At 36.9% G+C, this 20,827-nt stretch overlaps 1 protein-coding gene across 4 annotated transcripts in view; it reads right to left on the bottom strand.

The window, feature by feature from the left end:
• Window positions 1-20,827, bottom strand: part of usp34 (ubiquitin specific peptidase 34) — an 82,743-nt gene that overhangs the window by 14,654 nt on the left and 47,262 nt on the right. For 3 of the 4 annotated variants that reach the window (XM_041253012.1, XM_041253014.1, XM_041253015.1), the window contains 27 exons: window positions 18,592-18,714; window positions 14,871-14,993; window positions 14,576-14,659; window positions 14,220-14,306; window positions 13,782-13,982; window positions 13,613-13,695; window positions 12,957-12,997; window positions 12,302-12,426; window positions 11,785-11,937; window positions 11,494-11,598; window positions 11,348-11,403; window positions 11,123-11,243; window positions 10,810-10,993; window positions 10,447-10,610; window positions 8,107-8,172; window positions 7,868-8,014; window positions 6,860-6,916; window positions 6,677-6,754; window positions 6,318-6,412; window positions 5,810-5,982; window positions 5,436-5,586; window positions 5,127-5,205; window positions 4,640-4,693; window positions 4,457-4,552; window positions 4,193-4,257; window positions 1,301-1,376; window positions 1,054-1,101 (listed from right to left, as the gene is read on the bottom strand). In XM_041253012.1, the coding sequence (XP_041108946.1) occupies window positions 1,054-1,101; window positions 1,301-1,376; window positions 4,193-4,257; window positions 4,457-4,552; window positions 4,640-4,693; window positions 5,127-5,205; window positions 5,436-5,586; window positions 5,810-5,982; window positions 6,318-6,412; window positions 6,677-6,754; window positions 6,860-6,916; window positions 7,868-8,014; window positions 8,107-8,172; window positions 10,447-10,610; window positions 10,810-10,993; window positions 11,123-11,243; window positions 11,348-11,403; window positions 11,494-11,598; window positions 11,785-11,937; window positions 12,302-12,426; window positions 12,957-12,997; window positions 13,613-13,695; window positions 13,782-13,982; window positions 14,220-14,306; window positions 14,576-14,659; window positions 14,871-14,993; window positions 18,592-18,714 (2,835 nt within the window). The remainder of the gene's footprint in view (window positions 1-1,053; window positions 1,102-1,300; window positions 1,377-4,192; window positions 4,258-4,456; window positions 4,553-4,639; window positions 4,694-5,126; window positions 5,206-5,435; window positions 5,587-5,809; window positions 5,983-6,317; window positions 6,413-6,676; window positions 6,755-6,859; window positions 6,917-7,867; window positions 8,015-8,106; window positions 8,173-10,446; window positions 10,611-10,809; window positions 10,994-11,122; window positions 11,244-11,347; window positions 11,404-11,493; window positions 11,599-11,784; window positions 11,938-12,301; window positions 12,427-12,956; window positions 12,998-13,612; window positions 13,696-13,781; window positions 13,983-14,219; window positions 14,307-14,575; window positions 14,660-14,870; window positions 14,994-18,591; window positions 18,715-20,827) is intronic. The other variant, XM_041253013.1, reaches the window with a different exon arrangement.

The following is a 20,827-nucleotide window of genomic DNA, read 5'->3' as shown; positions in this document are numbered from 1 at the left end:
AAAATAAATTAAAGGCAAATGCAGAAGAAAGAAAGAAATAAATACAACATACATTTCTGATTAGGCTAGATAGTTGTTAACTTGGTTTATTTTTATTCTCTATTAATTAAGTACTAGTCATTGAAAAAAGGAAAGAACCAGACCGTTGTTATTGTTTTTATATATTTTTTGAATATATAATATATATATACAGGCAGGCATGAACTAACCCTAAATAAAATATCGTTCCCGTTATTAAGCAGTAGTATAATCGGAAGCAGTGGTATTTAAAAATAACAGAAGCCAGTTTTCACTTCAGTGAATTAGGCTACAATATTTGTTTTCATTAAAAACGTGTTTATTGAAACTGATGTTCAGCTTTCATATTTAAGCTTGTGGTGTACTACTCATTCCAATCAACCAAGTAGTGTAGGAATTTGCTTGTACTGTTTTTCAAATCAATTAAGCTTTTTTCATTTGTGTATATAACACGACAATAGAGTCGCAGTCCTTCTTTCGCAGCCAGTGACATCTTTATGTCACATAAATGGTAAAGTAATTAAATGACGCTGGGTGTGGACTGTCTCGGTTTAGCGCACGCAAGAACTTGCAGAATGGATACAACTGTGTTGAGAATTGTAATAAAATGCATTTGAGAGCAAAACATTTCAATTATATTTTTAACTTTCATAGCTGAAGAGGTGCTGGGGCTATGCCTCATCAAGCTCAAATAACGTGCCAAGTTGCAATGGTTATATACCTGGAGAGAGAGTTGTGGTTGATTTCCTGTGTTAACTCATGTTAATTTATTAATTTCCACAGCGCTGTGATAATTGCAGTTTCTCCACAACTCTAAGATTTCACTCGCTTGCGATTTTACGCAAAACATTGTGTTGTGCAAGCAGAGTTGCTAGAAAGATGAGAAAATTCGCAAGACCTTTGAATATTTGCCCCTATGTATTTTTCTTATGAAAGTGCACAATGAAAAGCTAACAAAAGACTACAATCTGAAAACACAACATTAAAAAATTGGCCATACTCTTAAATGGAAGGAAAAATGCACTGTAAACTTACCTTTTCTTTTGAATGTATAAATGTCTCCAGGACAAAAGATGTACTTAGCTGCAAGTGAAAACAAACATTTTCTGTAAGATGTTATGCACTAAATAATAGCAATGTATTTTTGTGAGACAGTAACTTACACATGTAATGGAGTTTTTAACATGCTTTCATGTTGTGTTGAAATGTAAGCCCCCTACCCCCAAAATTCTGAGTACATTTAAAACACTACGAAAAGTTATTCTTTTACACAGAATCTCACCTTTGCAGTCATCAGAGAAATTGCTTTTGGATCTGGTAACGTGCTAGGAATGCTGCTACACAATTGCCACATGAACCTGAAATCAGACACAGTGAAATGAAAATGAATGTATTTAAATTGTTACCAAACTTTTACAGCACTCCATTATAGTTGGTAGAAAAGAAAGAAAAAAAGGTCTGTCTGGGGCACCTGGTAGGGAATCAATAAGCTATGTCACCTGGGGCCTGACCCTAAGTAAATGCAGTAAAACAGAAAACGTAAGGGCAAACTGCTTTATATTTGCACTGGATTGCACGGTCTCCTTCACGTTGTGATTTTGAAAGGAGTTTGAGCTGGTGCAATTCCATTAACCTTGACCAATAAAGAAAACGAGTCAAAAAGCTGCTAGCAAATCAGAAATCACAAATCAGGGCATTCTCTAAGAAAACGATAACTCTAGCTATTGCCTTTGATGAAAGTCTGATGAACAAAAAGCTGTTCTTTATTTAGAATTATTTACATTCACTGAACAATTTCAATATATGTTTCATTCTAATCATAAACATTACTATTTTTATATTTCAGCCTTTACAATAAAGAACTCATTTAAGATTTATATGGGAACTGCGATTTGTAATGCGGCTGTATTAAATTTTAATGCTGCTGTGAGAAATAAAGATTTGTATGAGACTTAAAAAAATAAATACATAGGCCTACACTTCACACTTCGTAAATTCCTGGAAGTAATTTAGTCCAACATGTTTTATATTTGAATATGCACTTATTTTACTGTTGGTATTCCGAATATCTGAGTATATGTTTCAAACCTGACAAAGATGCTTTTAAAAATACTAAATGACCTGGAATACATTAATAAACATAGATGTGAAATATGGGCTTTATATTTAAGAAAACTGTTTTTCCTTTTTTTTATGTTTAAATAAATTAAATACCAACTGAGTCAATAATGGGCTTTATAAGTACAACAGTTGATCAAATGCATAGATGGGGAAATTAATAAAGTTGCGTAATTGTGTGTACGGCATACATTGTTATGAATACAGTTATTTACAGCAGAAGATGGATATTATTTGTACACGATAGTTTTACAAAACACAAGTAACATCTAAACCAGGTCCGCCCACTTGCCAACTGCACTTAAATAATATAAAGCCCATAATTCTTACCAGTGTGAAATCTATTCCAGATTGTTCCAGATATTTTCTTCGCATGTCGTTTAAAAGATACACAAATTCCGAAAGACCTCACACAGCAAATTATTACGTGCATATTTAAATGTAAACATATATATATTTTCATGGGCGAAACTGGCCAATGATCATTTTGACAAACTCCTGAGGCAAAACCAGATGCATTCTGAGCCATTTTGGACCACTTTCAGAAGCAAATTTGAACTTCACTGTAGAAAAAAAAAAATTCAGAAACTACTTCACTTGCAACTTGTCATTTTACCAGATGGATCAACCTGATAAACCACATGAGGCAAGTTAGCAAACATAGTTTTTAAAATGTTGCTCATCAAACCTTTTACATATATGCCCAATTAACATAATTTTATAAAACCTCAGCTACAAAAATCACACACAATCTCTGCTTAACTCAAATCAGTGGTCTTAATACAGGGTTCATACAGTTTTTTCTGATACAAATTTCAAGGACTTTTCAAGGACCATTTTGAAAATGAACTCTTTAAAATTAGATCTTTGAAAATTGTCAATGTTGACAACTAATAACCAACTATAACAAAAATAAAGCTTTTGCATTAACAGTTTATTTAACCATGTAATAACAACCACCTAAATTATACTCACTGTGTACAGATAAGCTCTGGACCAGCAAACTGTCTTATTCAGTAACAAGAGTCAGTTTTAGTACCTATAGGTGAGAGTTTCATTCTAAAAGCAGTACAACAATTCAGTGTTTTAATGAATGTCAGAAGCATTGTGTCTTAGACGCCTAACTTTGTTAAAAAGTAGGGGGGAAAACTGAACAACTAACTGGATGAGCGTAGAGAGGCAAATTTATTTCATTTTTTTTTTTTAAATTAAGATTTTACAATTAAAAATTTAGTTACAGCAAAACTACAAAATTGGGCAGGTGTCTCAGCATAAAATGTTTAATGTGTATATACTGAGCATGCATTAAAATTATAAATACATGCAAATAGCACCAAATGGCACAACCAGTACCAATGGCATCTTTGCACAGTGCAAAGGCACTTATTAAAGGAAAGTGTTAAACAAAGTACTGTTCTTTTGAAGGTAATTATTCCCCACGTAAGGCAGTTCAAAATATTTGCCATGTCAGAAGCACTGGTTTACTATATAAAAAGTCTTTGTTCTGAAGCAAAAACCGCTTTTACACTGGCTTTGAATTGAGCACATAATGTATATCTTTAACAAGGGTGTAGAACGACTGGGAGTGTATAAGCAAACATATTTTAACTACCTTACGATTTCAGGTACGTGCCTTTAAAGTAAGATGAAACTATTGTCATTTTTTATACACAAATAAGCTTACTTGACTTGAAAAACATCTTAAACAGTGCAAGCAAAGTCCTACTTGGTTTGATAGAATGAGTATTAGCCTACACAAGCTTCATATGAAAGCTAAAAATGTATTTCAATAAAACGACACATTTTAATGAAAAAAACATTCTAGCTACTTCACTGAAGTAAAAACTGTCTTCTGTTATTTTGAAATACGACTGCTTCAGATTATTACCAGTGCTTAAATAACAGTAACAACATTTTATAAAGTTGTTGTTGAACTTAAACCCAAAAAGGGATGAAAATTGTCAAATTATGAATAAAAAACAAAAACAGCTTTTAGTCACGCATCTTATCTTCATGCCTAACCTGAGCCAAATATATTAACAACACATTGACTCACCCAAAATAAGTGTGCTCAAATATGTTCTTGTCCTGAAGAAACTGCATGTTGTCATGCCAGATCCACTGCAATCAAGACACTATGTTTAGTTATTCCAATAGATTTTAAAAGGTTGGTCATAAAAACTGCCTGCTGCTGCTTTTTTTTTTTTTTAAATTGGATATTCTACAACATTTAAGAAATCACTATTATATGTTTAATTTTCTACTGACATTATTTACAGTTTACTTTGCAGTCTGTTATTCCAACAAAAAAGTAACATACCTCAAGTAAATCTGAAGAAACATCAAATTTACACTCTCTTCCATTCTCCTCCTCCATTTCCACCCGCTTATAAAACAGCATGTAGGCACTGTGGGTCTAAGCATTCAATAAATGTATGTGAGCATTGGATTACAGCTCCGGAAATATTTATATGATCTTATAACAACAAGAAAAACACTTTACCTTCTCAAAGGAGAAGTCCATGAATTTATCAGTAACAGAATCATAGGTCTTGGTCTGTAAAAGATAGAAATGAAATAAGAGCTTGAATCCTTCCTATATTATAATTAAAACATCAAGAGACAGGGATTCAGTTATTTTTTTCTTACAAAGTTGCCATGTTTTACAATTAAATATTAAGGGCATCAAATACATGCTGTAACTATGAAAGACAGAACTTAATGTATGACAGCAATGCAACTGGTTCAGTGTTCTTGCACCTGCATGTATTGTTCAAAGTACATCGTAATAAAAAGTTAACTAACACACATTTGTAGAGATTGACTGTTATACATGTCATATACATGTATATGTTTTATGCAATACAAGAGGGTGAGGTATACTTTGGTTATAGTATACCATGGCATTTTTGATAGGGTATTTATTATTGAAGAGGTTAAAAAAGGAAAAAAAAAAAACTACAGAAAGCGTGAGCAGATTGACAGCTTACCGTCATTTCACCTCCAAAACATTCAGAGGCAAGCTGAGCCGAGTCAAATGTCTTAACTTCTGCATCATTGAAAAGATACCTATTAAAAACAAGTTTAAAAGTTTAAATGTAGAGTATATATTTTATAATGTGACAGGCTAAAACAAATGGATTAAAGTAAAATAAATGGAATCGGTTTATTATATCCAACCAAATGACACATCTAATTATAAAATGTAAAAAAGAAATTACATAATACATACATTTATTGATAAAAACAAAAAGGAATTTAATTTCACATAATAGGAATTATGCTATCTGGTAACTTGCCATTTATTATTTTTGTAAGCATGCGGATTGACTATATCTCTGATAAAGCTGTAGTAATGCCCTCCATCAGCGGTGCCTGTGTGAACCGTTACTCCGATCAGATCATACTCATAACTCTCTGCTGGCTTAGCTTCTCCCTCGTCCCTGAAACCTAAAAGAAAAAAAAAAACACACAAAAAATAAAATAATTTAGCTAACAATGAAGAAAAACACCACACATACAATAAAAAACAAAACCAGAGATAGAGGGGTGAAACTATTCATTTTGATGAATGATGACACTTGTCCAAAAGCACTGCATAGCTACTTCTAGTCCACCATATTGTTCTTAGACGATGAATACATGTGACTTGGTTAAACACTCAATGACATACCATCTTTCCTGTCACATTTGCCCATGAGAAAGTCCTCAGTGTAGGGAGTCATGTCAAGGCGCAGTGGGAAGGAAAAGTGAGTATTCACTTTCTCCTTCATCATTGTCACCATGTTGAATGTGTACCTCATGGTGTTAAAACTCAAGATCCGAGGGAGTTTTTTAAAACATGCCCTGTAAAACACACAAAAAAAAGTTTAAAGAAATGTGTATGGTCTGGCATAGAACCCATCAAATGAAAATTAACTAATCTTAAGCCATTATTCTGAAAAGAATATATGTTGTAATACAGTAGGCACAATAGGCTGGTAAAAGGTCTAAGTTAGCAGTTTTTGGCCAATGTGTTTGTTTAGCTGGGCTTATTAGAAGTTTGGCATGGATACTAAAAACAAAACAATTTTATTGGACAATATCCACAAGTTGCAGCAAAGTGTTTGAAAATTTTGCACGTTCAAAAGATGTACTAGATATAAATGTTTTTATCAACGTCTATCTCTTCACATCCTCACCGCTTCTCTGCTCGCACTTTCTTCCCACATTGAGAGCATGTGTACATGTTGTCCCCTTCCAAGGTATCTTTGATAGTAACTTCATCAAGAGATTCCTGTGAAAACAGGAGATGCCAACTGTTTTGAGTCGGTCATTTAGTACAACAGTATTTCATCCCTATCATGTTACTGTTAACAAAATTGTTCTTTTTGACAGTGTTGGTGCTAAATGATAACCACGGTTTTACCAGTGGACATCTTCTAAATCTGTATTTTAGCTTTCACATGCAGTGGACACATTTATTAAGCAGTCTAAAATAAATAATGCATCATGGTTTCTGAAAAAATTCTCTCATAATGAAGCCTGTAGTTCAACTCACATAGATGTTCTTCATGTCAGCCACTTGGCACCTCACAGTGTAGAACTCTTCAGCAGTTTGACTTACATGTTCACAGTCCTGTATCCACACAAAAAAAAAGTTAACAATTATGAAAAAAAACAAAACCCTGCTACATGCACATACTTGATTCAATTTTATCACATTAAACTTTTGTAGACTTACCAGTGACACCACATTGTTGGTGATAACCCCTCCAAACAAACTTTTCACTGTGTTTTTCTGAAAGAAATGAACATACCAAGAATGTTTTGCAGACTTCTAAGAACAAATGGTCAGGATAAAACTCGGCAATTCTCCCTGAAGTAGGTATGACACCACCTCATAATACGGTGCATCTCTCAGCACTAGGGGTGTGCTCATTCTCGTATTTTCTGCATAATTACCTTTAAGAAGTATTTGTCGGCAGGTATTTAAAAAAAAAAAACTATGTATTTATTCACATGCTTATTTCAAAACAAGAAAAGCTGCCTGTCCCTTCGCTTTGAGTACCAATCAATGGTAATTAACTCCCGCATTGAGCGCTGACATTTTTACAGCCCTCCAGCCATACCAAGGTCGTAAACCGACAATGAAAATGTTGCAAAACTAGCAAACGTAACTGATTCGTCCCATGCACTTAAGATATAGTTGTGAAAATTGAGACATGTAATTCTTTGTCGAGTTTTAATCAGAGATAGCACCTTGCCCAGGACTACAATCCCACAATCCACGCAGTGATGATGAATTTATAAAGAAACTAAGGACAGTGAAAAATATTTTGTATCAAAGGGATAAAAGAAAGGTAAGACAAATCGCTTACAAAATATAAATTAGTTTGCTAGTTTGATCATGTTAAGTTCTCTATTAAACAGTCAGATTGTTATTGATTGTGCAAACAAGGGAAACAGAGGGATCACACTGTTTTGTGTTGAGTAACTAAATGCATTCTATTTAATTAATACCAATGTCAAATTTCTTAAAGGTAATTGCTCAAAAAAATACAAGTTTTGGCACACCCCTACTCAACATCACAGTAAGCCACTATCACCACATCATGCAAAACTTATGTTCTTTTCAATTGATCAGGCTCAACAACGTTTATCTTCGCAAGGCAGAATATCAGAATCTAAGTTACTATGGCTAAAGGCAATAATTTAGAAAAAAAATGTATACAAAAAAAACAAAACATACTAGGTCTGGTGACATTTCCTCAATTTTTGTAATGAGATCAGTAAAGAATTCTGTCATATCCTTCTGCTCGCCAGTGTTAAGGGGCTGTTTATCCATGGTGTAGGTTTTGCAAAAAGGTCTGGGGTTGTATGCCTTCCGTTCACTCTCCTTATAAAAAAAAAAACAAGCCATTTAAGTAACTGAAAACAAGCATTTGCAACACTGAATGAACAAACACCTTTCAAGCGAAGAAAACTTACCATGAGATACGTAAACATCTTCTGAAGCTCCAGGAGGGTTGTCTTGTGCTTTATCTCTTCAGCATACTGTTAAAAAAGATAACTGTGGTTACTCAAGTAATCAAGAGTCTTCAAAGGGAGCGGACATTTGACAATAACGGGAACACTCTCTTTTCTACACCCTTTCATGGAATTATATCATAACCCATCTGGGCCCATCCAGAACCAGTCGATAAAATGCCTTTACGGCCTCCCTGTTAACATTCTCAGAATTAGAGGGAACCAAATGTCTCCTCGGCCATCTGGGTACCACCAGGAGGACCGGATCTTCATCAGACATTCTGGCAGTTGCGCCAAGTCGGGGTTGTAACCATGGACTCACAAGTACAGCGAGGCCAGCGAGTCTCCTGCTGGTCCAGTAAGGAGAACCACCGATGACACAGGGTGGAATCCTTTGTGGCAAAAAGGTCCACTGTCTGGGTGCACAACCTCTCCCAGATGGTCTGTGCTACCTGGGGGTTCAGTTGCCAGTCAACATTTGCCGGTCTTGAGAAGAACTGTCGAATGTGTCTGGGCCAGCCAGGCCATCACAAAAGTCACAGGGTCCTTCCTGTGTGACCAGACGCGCTCAAGCCCCAGACTGTCTGAGCTTGGGATGTTCCTATTACACGATTGACAGCTGTAAAATGAACCAGGCATGGTCATGCTGTGACTTAGCCAGGGCTGTGGAGGAAACACATGCCAAAAGGCGCTACAGTGTACATTAATTCCCCCTTTTTTGTATTCTATTACAAAAAAAAATAGCTTTTTGTGAGCTAGAGAGAAGCGTAAGTCTCAATATCTGCTCAAACAAAAAAAGGGAATAATCTCTGCAGTAGAGACCCAAAATGGCACCGCTATTTACCCAGGCCCAGATGATCTTTGATATAATAGTTCCAATAGGTGTGGAAACAAGGTGTTCCTATTCGTGATGAATGGAAGGTTTCCTGTCTGAAGGAGAAATTAAATGTCTTTTTCATTTTCAGTTTCTGATCTATGGCAATGGGTCACAACAGCTAATTCTGAAACCACATTTTCTATATTTTAATATTTAATGGATACTGAGCGATTCAAATTCACAAATTTTACTCCAAGCATACCTAAATACAGTGAAAACTTATATATGGGATAATGTTTGTACACCTTCATTTTGAATTGATTGAGCAAAGGCAAGGCAATTGATGAACACAATATACTGTTGACTCAACTAACCACTGACTCTATTAAGTAGTTTTCAGTGAATTAAAATAGTAACAGTTGTTATGAATACAGTATATAATGCTAAATAAGACAATCCTATAAACATACTAAGTAACGTCTTAGTAGTACATGATGCAGGCTTAGCCTGACCAAGTACCGGATAAGAGAGACTTCTCTATAGTATATTTTGATTGCTAAAGTGTGTCTTCAATCGTGTTTTAAAAACTGCAACAGTTGGTGCCTCTCTTATGGAAACATGTAACCAATTCCATAATTCAGGGACCCTAAAACCAAATTCTTTAGCACCTGCGTTCTTTTTTGAAAGGACAGTAAGCAATCCTGCATCCTGGGATCGCAGTGTCATCTAGGTATATATGGGATTCAAATATCATTTAACTATGAAGGAGCCAAACCATTTAATCCTTTGTAAGTAATAAGCATGAGCTTAAAATCGACCCTAAACCTTACAGGAAACCAATGTAGGGCTCCCAATACCGACGTAACATGGTTATGTCTTCTACTTCTTGTTAAAACCCTGGCAGCAGCATTTTGCACAAGCTGCAGTCTGGATAACACATATCTGGGAATACCAGAAAACAGAGCATTTCAATAATCCAGTCTGGATGTTGTGAAAACAAGCATCAGTCTCTCCATCGTCCATGGAAAAAAAGTGTCTTAGTTTAGCGATATTTCTTAAATGAAAAAAAAAAAAAAATAGTTATTTTTCTAATGAGGTTTGAATAAGAGATCTGGATCAAAAATGACACTGGGTCAACTGCAAGAACATCAGAATTTGTAATGTTTAATTGATTTTTTAATCCCAATAACATTACCTCTGTTTTATCAGTTAAACAATAAATTGTTTATTTTTTTTGACATCCATTGCTTAGTCAGCCAGACAGATATTAAGGATATTTGCGATTGAGGTGCCACCTGGTTTAAAGGTAAACATAATTGGGTATCATCTGCATAGCAATGAAAATTGAAGCCTGTACGGATAACATCACCCAAAGGCAGCACATAGAGGGAGAACAGAATTGGCCCAAGAACAGAACCTTGTGGGATGCCTCATTTTACTTTTTATGGCTTAAGAGGTTAAGACACTTTGTCGAAAAGCCTTACCTTTGCTGTAAAAATGGCCTGTCTGGCCTCCGGGATCATATAAAGCTGCTGGATGGTAGATGCCAGATAACAGGTTGCTCCCAGATTTGTCAGTCCCACAAACCTGCATTCTGCCCTGACATCATCATGGGGCCAGTAATCCCATTTGTATGGTGCGTGAGATGCTACAAAATAAGATTCATGAATGTTCTAAGAAAATTAATATATACTTCTAAAATACTATAACTTTATATTCAGATTTAACTGTAACTGAATTTAAATACAATACTCTAATTGACCTTCACTTTTTATGTTAAAAAAACGTTCTTATGCAGTACATTGACAAAAGTGCCTAGTATAAAAATGCAATGCTACAGCCCTTACACTGCATGTGCTGTGCCATAACAGAGTTATGCAGGAGCCTGTAATTCTCCACTGATCCCTTCACCATTTCCACCAGCAGATCATAAGCTGCCGCTCTTGCTGAATGTGACTTGCACTTGGGCTGATGTCTATCTTTAAGGCTTGGTAGTAGAAACAACAAATTAAAGACATCCCTCAGAAAATCCTGAAAAAAAACACAACAGTATGGTATGTAAGCATTGTGCACATCCCGTCAAGGATACAATCACATTACATGTGGGAATACCACAGCATAAGTGTCAGTGAGTGTGGCAGTCAACAATTCTATACTTACTTGTCCTTCCTGAGAAAATTTAAATGGAGGTTTGTGCTTAACAACACTAGTAGCAAGCCTTAGCAGACCGGTCAGCCCATCATCCTCTATATTGCCATCCTGCTGATCAAGAATCTCCCTGCTGAGGGAAAGATAAGACTGTGAAAATATGCAGTTTCACCTTTTAAATATTACAACCCTAATCCATAAAGCAATAGTAAAGGAATAGTATGTCATAAGACTAACCTTCGTATGCAGTCAGCAAGGTGTCTTGCCAAGGCATCCAAATCCAGCAATGTTGTCTAAATAAAATTAAAAAAAAACAGTAAGAAAGTGCCATTGGATTTGTATTTAACAGCAGATTACTTATTTACTATAGAAAAAAAAAATACCTGACTGGCATCCTTTACATGAATATTGTCTATCAGTTTGCACAGCAACCAGAAATACTCTTTGCATCCAGTTCGAAGCACTGGCTCATCCTCGTAATCCTCCGCCTGTTGATAAATAGAACTCATCGATCAAAGGATAAAATCATTCTTAGATCAAGATCTGTTTTGGGCGCAATCTCAATCTCCTATCAACACTTGAAAGAATCCGAGGGGAGCATTTTGGATATAACAAAGTTAATTGGCCTTAATAAAACTGCAGTTGTTTTAAAGTTGAAGTCCTTCAAAGCCTACCCTGACAGGTTTCAGAGCTTGAGCATCAGGGAGGAACTTTAGCAGCGTTGAAGCAGCCAGAAGCAAAAATGATCGATTAATAGATTCTCCCCCTTCCAGTCCAGACAGAGACAGCTTGTACAGTCCATTGCAGGCTTCATGTCGCACAGCAGTCTAAAAACCAAACCAAAAGAACAATGTACAGGTTCTCCTCAGAAGGCAAAAAGCATTTACTTTTCAATACTATCTTCTACAGTAACAAGACACCACTAGCAAACCAACTGTTAAATCTGAAATACTTATGAGCACTCAGATAAAACCATAATTGAGCCACTGCAATACATGATACATCCCATTAAAACTTTAATTTGGCTCAAACATAAAGAGGAGAATATTGGAAGATAAAGCTCTCTTGAAATTTCTCCTTTGATATGTTACTTGCCAACAATTGCCAACTATTACCCATGAGTGAATTTTCAACATATAAAATAGTTTAAATGTACTTGTTTTTTAAATATTCCTGTCTTATTCCACTTACTTCAGGGACAAGAAGAGTGAGCTTTTTCAGCCAGTCATGTAGATGCTCACTGTCTGCCAGGCTGGATTTTACCACTGAACAGCAGTGTGCCCAACTAACAAGCAGCCACATGGAGTAATGAGTAACTACAAAATGAAAACAGACATCATGTAATCACTTATATTGCTGTTCTGTTAAACACTACATGTAAAAATACCACAGTGTAACAAAAACATCAACTAATAAGAAAACACATGTGAGTAACTAACTTAGATCACATTGCAGCTAAGTTATCTACAATGACCAAATACCATGGGGAATTGAATCTCTAAACAGCTTCCAAAATACATCTTTAAATGGCTCTACCAAATTAGGTGTCAAATATGAAAAACTGGGTTTTGTTCATTATTTTGTTTCAATAGGTCAGGTTCTAGCTTCTAATTATTATTGAGTTGTTTTTTTTTTAGTTTTATTTTTTTTAAAGCATCCTACAAAGTGGTCATGGGTCAGCTTTGGAAGGCAAGAATTAGGAAACTCATTCTACCCTTTGGGTTTAGCATGAAGAACAAATCTTTGGAGGAGTTATGTTTCTCCCTCCTGAAGAGGGAGTGAAAAACTTTATTTTGTTTAGAAGACTGCCATTACAATTGTGAACTCTAAAAGCATGCACACTTACCCTCATGGCGTGATCTGTGATGAGACTGGGCTTTCAGTACCCTAAAAAGAAACACAATACTTTATTTTTCTAACATACAGTACTTGATTAATATTATAGAACTTTATCAATCAATGCCTTACAATATAAAGTAAAATGAATGACATGCATATATGGTCCCTAATATAGTACAATTTTAATGGAACAAGATCAAATTCCTAAAAAAAAAAAAAAAATTAAAAACAGATGCATTATTCAGTTGCCATTGACCTTTAAGTTACTTATATTAGCAAGCTTAAGTGTTTTTCCAGTCAAACAGAGGTATCATGTGGTCACATACCAATAATGTTATAACGAAACACACGTCATTAAACCTTTGGCCGAAATATATATATTATATATATAATATATATCTATATATATATATATATATATATATATATATATATAAAAAGAACTTTAATCCAAAATATAAATATAATGGGCATGAACTATACTGTGTTTACATAGTCTGTATCTCAAGGTATTTGAGACAGAAAGGTTTGCAGTTTAATGATGCATCTCCAACAATTATCCTGACTTAGGAGTTTATACAATATGGTTATACTACTGCAACACATTGTGGAATACTGAGTGTTTAAAAGACCCCTCCTTAATTATTCCCAATACTAACTCACCTGTGAGCAAGGTTGTCATATGTATAGGCAACACTTATTAACCGATGGATCATGTTGGTTCCTTGGACAAGACTAAGAAATACCTAAAAGAAAAAAAAAGAAAAGGTTTAGTACTCAGTAAAAGCATGATAAACACAAAAGGCATGCAGCAGTATAAAACTATTGTTACCTCTGTGAGACGAGGTATATGAAGCCCCTTAACATGGTCTCCTGCTCCTTTGCGTGATTTTCCTGGCCAAGCCCGTTTTCGGTGGTTTTCAGTTACACCCGACCAGGCAAAGACATCATGATAGGCCAAATCTAGATCTGCTGGATCAATTGCAAACTGGCAGACGAGCTTCAAAAGGCAAGCGAGACAGTCCAACAGCCACTAGGAAAAAAAGTAATGTTTTATTGCATGCTAAAATGTGGGACAGACAGTTACTTAGATAGCTATAAACAAAACAGCTCAATATAAATGCCTTTTAAAAATGGGCAAGTCAAATAAGCCACAACTGGGACTAACTTGACCAGTCTACAGGCGGCGGGTAACATATCAAAACTTGAAATTATGAGTGGCAACTGGAAAAATATCCCAATGCATGGGTTTTATAGCATCCATACATACCACTGTCCAGGATTCCTGATCTTTAGGCTCCAGAATGGCAGAATTGAAAATTTCCAACAATAGCTGAAGCCCCCCAGAAGAAACAAACTATATATAAAAAAAAAGTAAAAATTATCAAAATTATCAAAATGTATTAGTCATTGCATGTTACATTCCTTCCACTAGATAATTACTTTAGTTTATTATTAACATTCTATCATGTGCTAACATATAGTAGACTGACAATCTAATTAAAGTTAAAGACTACTGTACAATGTCCAGAACAGTAATGTCCATTAGGTTTTAATATGTACCACGGGAAGTTTGGCAAATACAACGAGTAAGTCATTAGACATATGTAAAAAACGGCATCTCACCTTACAGCTCCAAGAGTTTTTGCTGTTTTCAATCTGATCTTCACTTGAATCATCAGAGTCAGGGTACAAGTCACTGTAACTTCCCTACAACAAAAATCATCTGTATCTATTAAACACTCAATAGTGATACTAAAATTCAATAAAACATTTGAAGACACTGAAAAACAAGTCTAATCTAAATGTTTGTCATTGAATTGTAGGTTGATTAGAACAAAAAAAAATAAAAAGGCTGCACAAAATCAGAAAAAGTTTCAGCAACAATAATTTCAGGAAGTTAACACTTCAAGCGATTTACCGTGGACTCTCTTCGTATCCGCCTATTTGGTTTTCCCAAAGCTTCAATTATTTCAAGTGCATACAGGAGTTTATGTGGGCTCTTTATTCTTAGCAGATCTTTCCAGCAAGGTCCATCACTTCCCTTTAATAAAAATTTAAAAAAAGATAGAAGTATTCAAACTGAAATATTGATATCATTGCTCAAACAAGGTAGTAGTATGTTTTGGATACCAGAATCTCTGTTCCACCCACTCTAGTAATACGTCCAATCAGAAACAATACATTAAAAGTGATACAATGGCCAGGTTTTATAATGTTTCAATAAAAAACCCCAGTCAGTTACAACATTTCCCCAAAATGTGAGTGATTAATTACTGTATTTTGTGCACTTATTTAAAAATAAAATAAATAAATACAAAACACAGAAAACATTATTATCATAACTCTGGTTCCCTGAAATGGAAATGTAAGCATTACCATATGTGTATTAACCACTTAAAAAGACCCAAAACCTGAATAACGTATATAAAAGCTGCTCATACAGCCTGTGAAGCAGTCATGGCCCACGATAAGGACATAAAAGTACTGCAGTCACAGACCTCAACGTCATTTTAACTTCAAGCCTGCTGCAATCATTGATGCAGCAAATTTGAAGGTTAATGATTACATTTCTATTTCAGGAAACCAAGGTTATGATAACAAAGTTCTCTTTCAAATATGAAATGTAACCATTACCTTATGGGCGAGTGTACCAAAGGTGTCGCAAGGGCAATATTGCAGAATGACTGGAATGCTACAAGGCTAAGCCGAGAGGCTGCTTTTGTGTGTAACCATATTGAACCCCAGTAACAAGTAGCTAGGGCAAAAAAAAAAAAAAACAACTTCGGGAGAAACTCACCTCTATGCCTGTGTTGTGAGGGTCGACTCAGAAGCTGCCCTTAAACACTAGTTCTAAAACCAGGGTTTTGAGGATCCACGACATTAAGCCTGTAGACCCTAGTAAAAAGGAATGGGGAGTAGCTCACACCGCTGCATTGCAAATGTCCTTGACAGATGCACCCTGAAATAAAGCCCACAAAGTTGTAATGCCCCTGGTAGAATGGGCAGTGAGCTTTTCTAGAGGGGACAAGTTGGCTCTCTCATAGGCAGTCCTGACTGTCTGTTACCCATTTGGACAGCATCTGCTTAGACAGGGCTTGGCAATGGGACTTTGCCCCATAGCAGACAGAAAAATATTTGGACTGCCTTCAACTTTTCATCCTGTCAACCTAGTACGCCAGGGCTATTCTTGTAGGACTTTTTTGGGCAGCGCATATGGAGATGTCACTCTGTCAGACTGGAAAGAAGGAAGATGAAAAGCTCCCAATTCCACAGAACGGTTGACATGGAATGCAGGGATTGTCTTTGGCAAAAAGGCAGGATTGGAATGGCTTTTGCAATGAAGAATGCCTGCATTTCACTCATCCACTTTGTGGAGGTGATAGCAAACAAGAAAGCTGCTTTCAGCGATAAACATTTCAGCTCTGCTGAACGTATGGGCTGAAATGGAGGCTTCATGAGTGCATTAAGCACCACATATAACCCCCAATGAGGAACAATGTTCTTCATAGGCTGCCGAAACTGCCAAGCCTCTAAAAAATTGCCCCGCTAGGAAGCTGATGCATCGGAATTTTGACATGGCAAGCCGAAACAGTTGCCAGACAGACATTTAACATGGAGGGTGATTTCCCCACATTAAAAAGGTTCTGCAAAAATTGCTGTAAAACTGCCATAGGACAGATTGTGGAGTCGAACCCAAGAGGCAGACACCACGTCTAAAAAACATCCCACTTGTACCAGTATTGGGAATGAGTGGACGGTGCTCTGGCATTCTGCAGGGTGTCAATGATCCTATTAGAAAGCCCCAGATAGCTCAAATGCAGCTGTTCAGGGGCCAAACTAAGAGCTACAGGCTCAATAGGTTGGGATGCCATAAGGTCCCCTGTGCCTGACTGAGCAGGTCGCTGCGCTTGGGCAGTCTCCACGTCTGGCCACTCAGGAAGCTACTGCCATCAAGCCCACAAGTCTCTGGAATGTCACTACGATGAGCACTCCGTTGAGCTGAAAGAGCTCTAAACAGGCAGCTATTCTCTGCACTCTGTTGTCCGACAGAGTGGACAGCATGGACCTGGAGTCCAAGCACACTCCTAGATAGGAGGCTGTCTGAGATGGCGTGAGTTGGCTCTTCGCAAGGCCCAACCATTGAAGGTGGCCGGTGACAAGTTCTGTGTGGGCGCAACTGAGCCAGTCGTCCAGATAATAAAGCACTCTGATGCCTTTGAGTCACAAAGGAGCCAGCATAGCCTCCATGCACTTTGAGAAGGCACGGGTAGCTAGGGAGAGGCCAAATGGCAAGACGCGGATCTTGTACGCTATTCCCTGAAAAGCGAACCTCAGGTACTTCCTGTGCACTGGTTTTATGAGGATGTGGAACTAGGCATCTGAGGTCCACCGTAGTAAACCAGTAGCTTGGCCTGATTGACAGCAACAGCTTTTGCATCGTTAACATCTTGAACCACCTTCGTCTCAGATATAGGTTGACCCGTCTGGCGTCAAGGATTGGTCTGAGGCCACCATCTCGCTTGGGAACTAGGAAGTAACTGAAGTAGAACCTTTCCTCTAGCTGGACAGGTTAGCCCATTTTTATAGCACAGCTACTACCTCCCGAGACACCAACGCGGCATCCTGTGGGTCTGTGACTGATGTTACGACATTGCTTAAACTGCAACGAGTAGCCGGTCTGAACTGTAGTAAGCACCCAGATGTTTGTGATGCACTCCTAGGAATGCTGCATGGCTTGTGGCTTCGTCTGAGACTTCTGTCTATGTGCCGGGCGGTGGAACCTACTAAAGCCTCGGTGGCGAACAGCCATGGGCCGGTTCAGAACACCACCTCTAGCAGCAGGTGCAGCCAACTGTGCCTGTGTTTGAGGCTGCTGGGGCCTAGAGCAGTACAGGTTTGGTGACTTTAGCAGGGAGAGGTTTGGGTACCAGGTCAGGAACAGAGCGGGTCGGTGACCTCAGTTACCGTGGGTAGCAATGGAAAAATGTTGTTAATGTCCTCAGGGGAAGGCCATGAGCAACTTTGGTAGATCTTATTCATGTTTCGGGTCATAAAGAGGTAAATACCCCTACAGTAATGGTTACATTTCATACTTGAAAGGGAAACAAGCAACAGGCAAAAAAGTGCCAAACCTTCTAGTAGAGGCATAATGGAAAAACATGCATAATGAATTCTAACTGGGGTGATGTCAACTTCTGTGTTTACTAATGGTTTATCACTGATTGGTTCTTCAGTGTTTTTACTCTCTGCATTCTAGTGTTGAGAGTTAATGTCTTGGCAGGGATGCCAGCTATTCAGGAAATGCAACCGTTTTCCAGCTCATACTTTTCTGAGAAAGAGGGTGGTTGTCCCATTAGGTGGAAAGTAACAGTAAGCTAAAAACAAGCTACTACTCCACTCCTAAGGTGTTTATTTCAATAATCTCAACATTGGCAGGTGGAAATAACACTGTCTTAACTCTATACTCAGTATTGTTAGGTTAGGTTAAAATAAGAGATTTTATTTTTTTGCTACCTCATAAATTTAGAAGATGCTGTAAAATGTGTAATGAGCATAAGAACCTTTCTAAATTTCACATACATTCACCAATACAACTAAATGAATAAACTATGAAGGGGGGAAAAAAACAAAAAACTAACCTCTTCAGAGATATTTTGAAAAGCCTGTAACATGTTGGGACATGTAGGAAGCAGCATCAGCAGCTCCCAGACACGCCTGGACAGGTTTTCAGCATTGAGGTGCAACTCCTCACATCGAGCACTCTGTGGATAAACACGAATCAATGAAGGTATCAATTGAAGAATGCAGTAACATACCAACACTTAGACAACAGTCACCACACTAAAAACACATAATTGATATCAACTACTGCAAGGCTGTAAAACAATGATTTACCTTTTCTGTATTTAAAAAAAGGTGTAACATTTAGTCGTTAATTAATGCTTTACTTAAGTTACTAAAAGCAATTTTTTTACCCTTAATCACCTTCAGTATTCTGGCTGACACTTCACATATTGCATAGAAACATGGGGGAGAAGGTTGCTTTTTATTGTTGCTTCTTAAAACGTAAAGTTGAACTAAAAAAATGAGGGGAAGGCGTACTGAATCAAATTAATGGTCAGAAAATAGACTTTACAACCTTAACAGTATCTTTTAAGTACTGCTTCTACCAAACACCCCCTTTCAATCAGAAGTATGCAAATCACTCAACCATGCGTGCAATGCAACCAGACAGGCGCTCCTATAAGCGCAGTGCTGGTCATGAAGAAAGCAAAATTACTGTACCAACAAATGTATCCAGAAAAGCAAGGCAGATTTCAAAGCAAGCTCAGACAATTTAACTAGGAACATTTTAGTTTTAAACAAAGCACAGTTTGTTTTCCATGCCAAAGGAGGCTGAATGACTGAGCTAGCTGCATGAATGCATTTTGTTTAAAATAAAAACAAGCGCTACGTTAACCACTGTTTTCCTGGACGTTTAAATCTGTGTTTTTGCTATAGTCACAATTTACACGTTACAATTTGGAATGTCCAATTGTGTTTTTTCTCCTCACCGCAGAGGATCCCCACACAGCATAGACGTTCTGAGGGCACATGAACGTCCTCCGATCTCACAAGCCGAAAGAATCGCTTTTATGCTGAGCAATCCACAGCAGCGGTGGGCGGGCTAGCGATCTGAATGTGCTTGGTGTCTGGCCAGTTTCTTATGTTTGATAGGCAATTTTGTATTTTGTATTATACTGTCCATGTATTTTATTTTGTCAGTTTTTTGTCAATATGTACCATAAACAAGGCAGCTAGTTTTGAATGATGGCTTTCTTATTAGTGAACATCTGTTTTCGCTATTTGCAATTTGACTTTAATCTTTAAAGCAGCATTTTCGTGCTACAGGCGCCAATGTCGTCTAACCCGGAAAAACAGTCGCAGTCTGGAGCCCTGTATATGTTACACTCAGTCAGGATTTGGTCAGTCACGGATAAAAAACATTGTGAGTTGAGATGAAATTAAAGGTTATTTTGCTCAAACTGCGAAACAGAAAATACAAAACAAGCAAGCAAAGAATGAAACAGAAAAGAACAGACAGCTTCTTTGATCTGAGTGAAGCGATAATCAAATTGTGAAATGTGCTTTAATGCAAATGCACAGTTCCCGAACAGATTTTGAAGATGCAAGGCTTCATTTCTTGCAAGTACAAGTTTTGTCAAACAAACATGTGCTTCCGTGTGCGTAACGGCATTCATACATATAACAAAGAGGGGTTGATTTTATTCTTAATACAAAAGGGCAGTAAAACACGCCTGCTGTGTATCAGAGTGCTGACTAATAGTTTTTAAACCTTTACTAGCAATGTTGCACATTAATCCACAGCTCCACATGCATTACTGCTTTTTTACTTATTTTTACACTTTCATAAAATCAATGAATCAATGCATCAGCTTTTTTGGAAAACAATATATAGATGATGAAAAAACTAGGCATCGCTCCAGCCTTGCAATTAAATCATCCTGAAACTACAGACAGTAAACAACGTAACCGAATGTATTATATCTTGGATAGAAAAAATCTGATGAAAAAAAATCGGCTTGTGTGGACTCAAAACATTATTTAGGAACCCAACAATTTAACTGGCGGAAGACAATGTTAGTTTTGGAGTTCACAAAAAAAAAAAATTTAAGTTTGATACAGTAACCTTTTCACTTACTTTTTTGTTTAATTATTGAGCTTTCTGCTGCATTACAGCCCTTCATTACAACTGTTTTCTTTATTTTAAGTTTTCAGGGCATTTTGTTAGAGGCACAATGTGTGCAACACACAAACCTGAAGTGTATTTTTATTTTAGTTTTTTTTACTGTTCTTATTCTAAAATTGTTAAAT

This window comes from Polyodon spathula, chromosome 6 (genome assembly GCF_017654505.1).
Source record: "Polyodon spathula isolate WHYD16114869_AA chromosome 6, ASM1765450v1, whole genome shotgun sequence".
NCBI lineage: Eukaryota > Metazoa > Chordata > Actinopteri > Acipenseriformes > Polyodontidae > Polyodon > Polyodon spathula.
The sequence above is the reverse complement of the archived record's forward strand: the minus strand, read 5'-3'. Positions and strand labels throughout refer to the sequence as shown.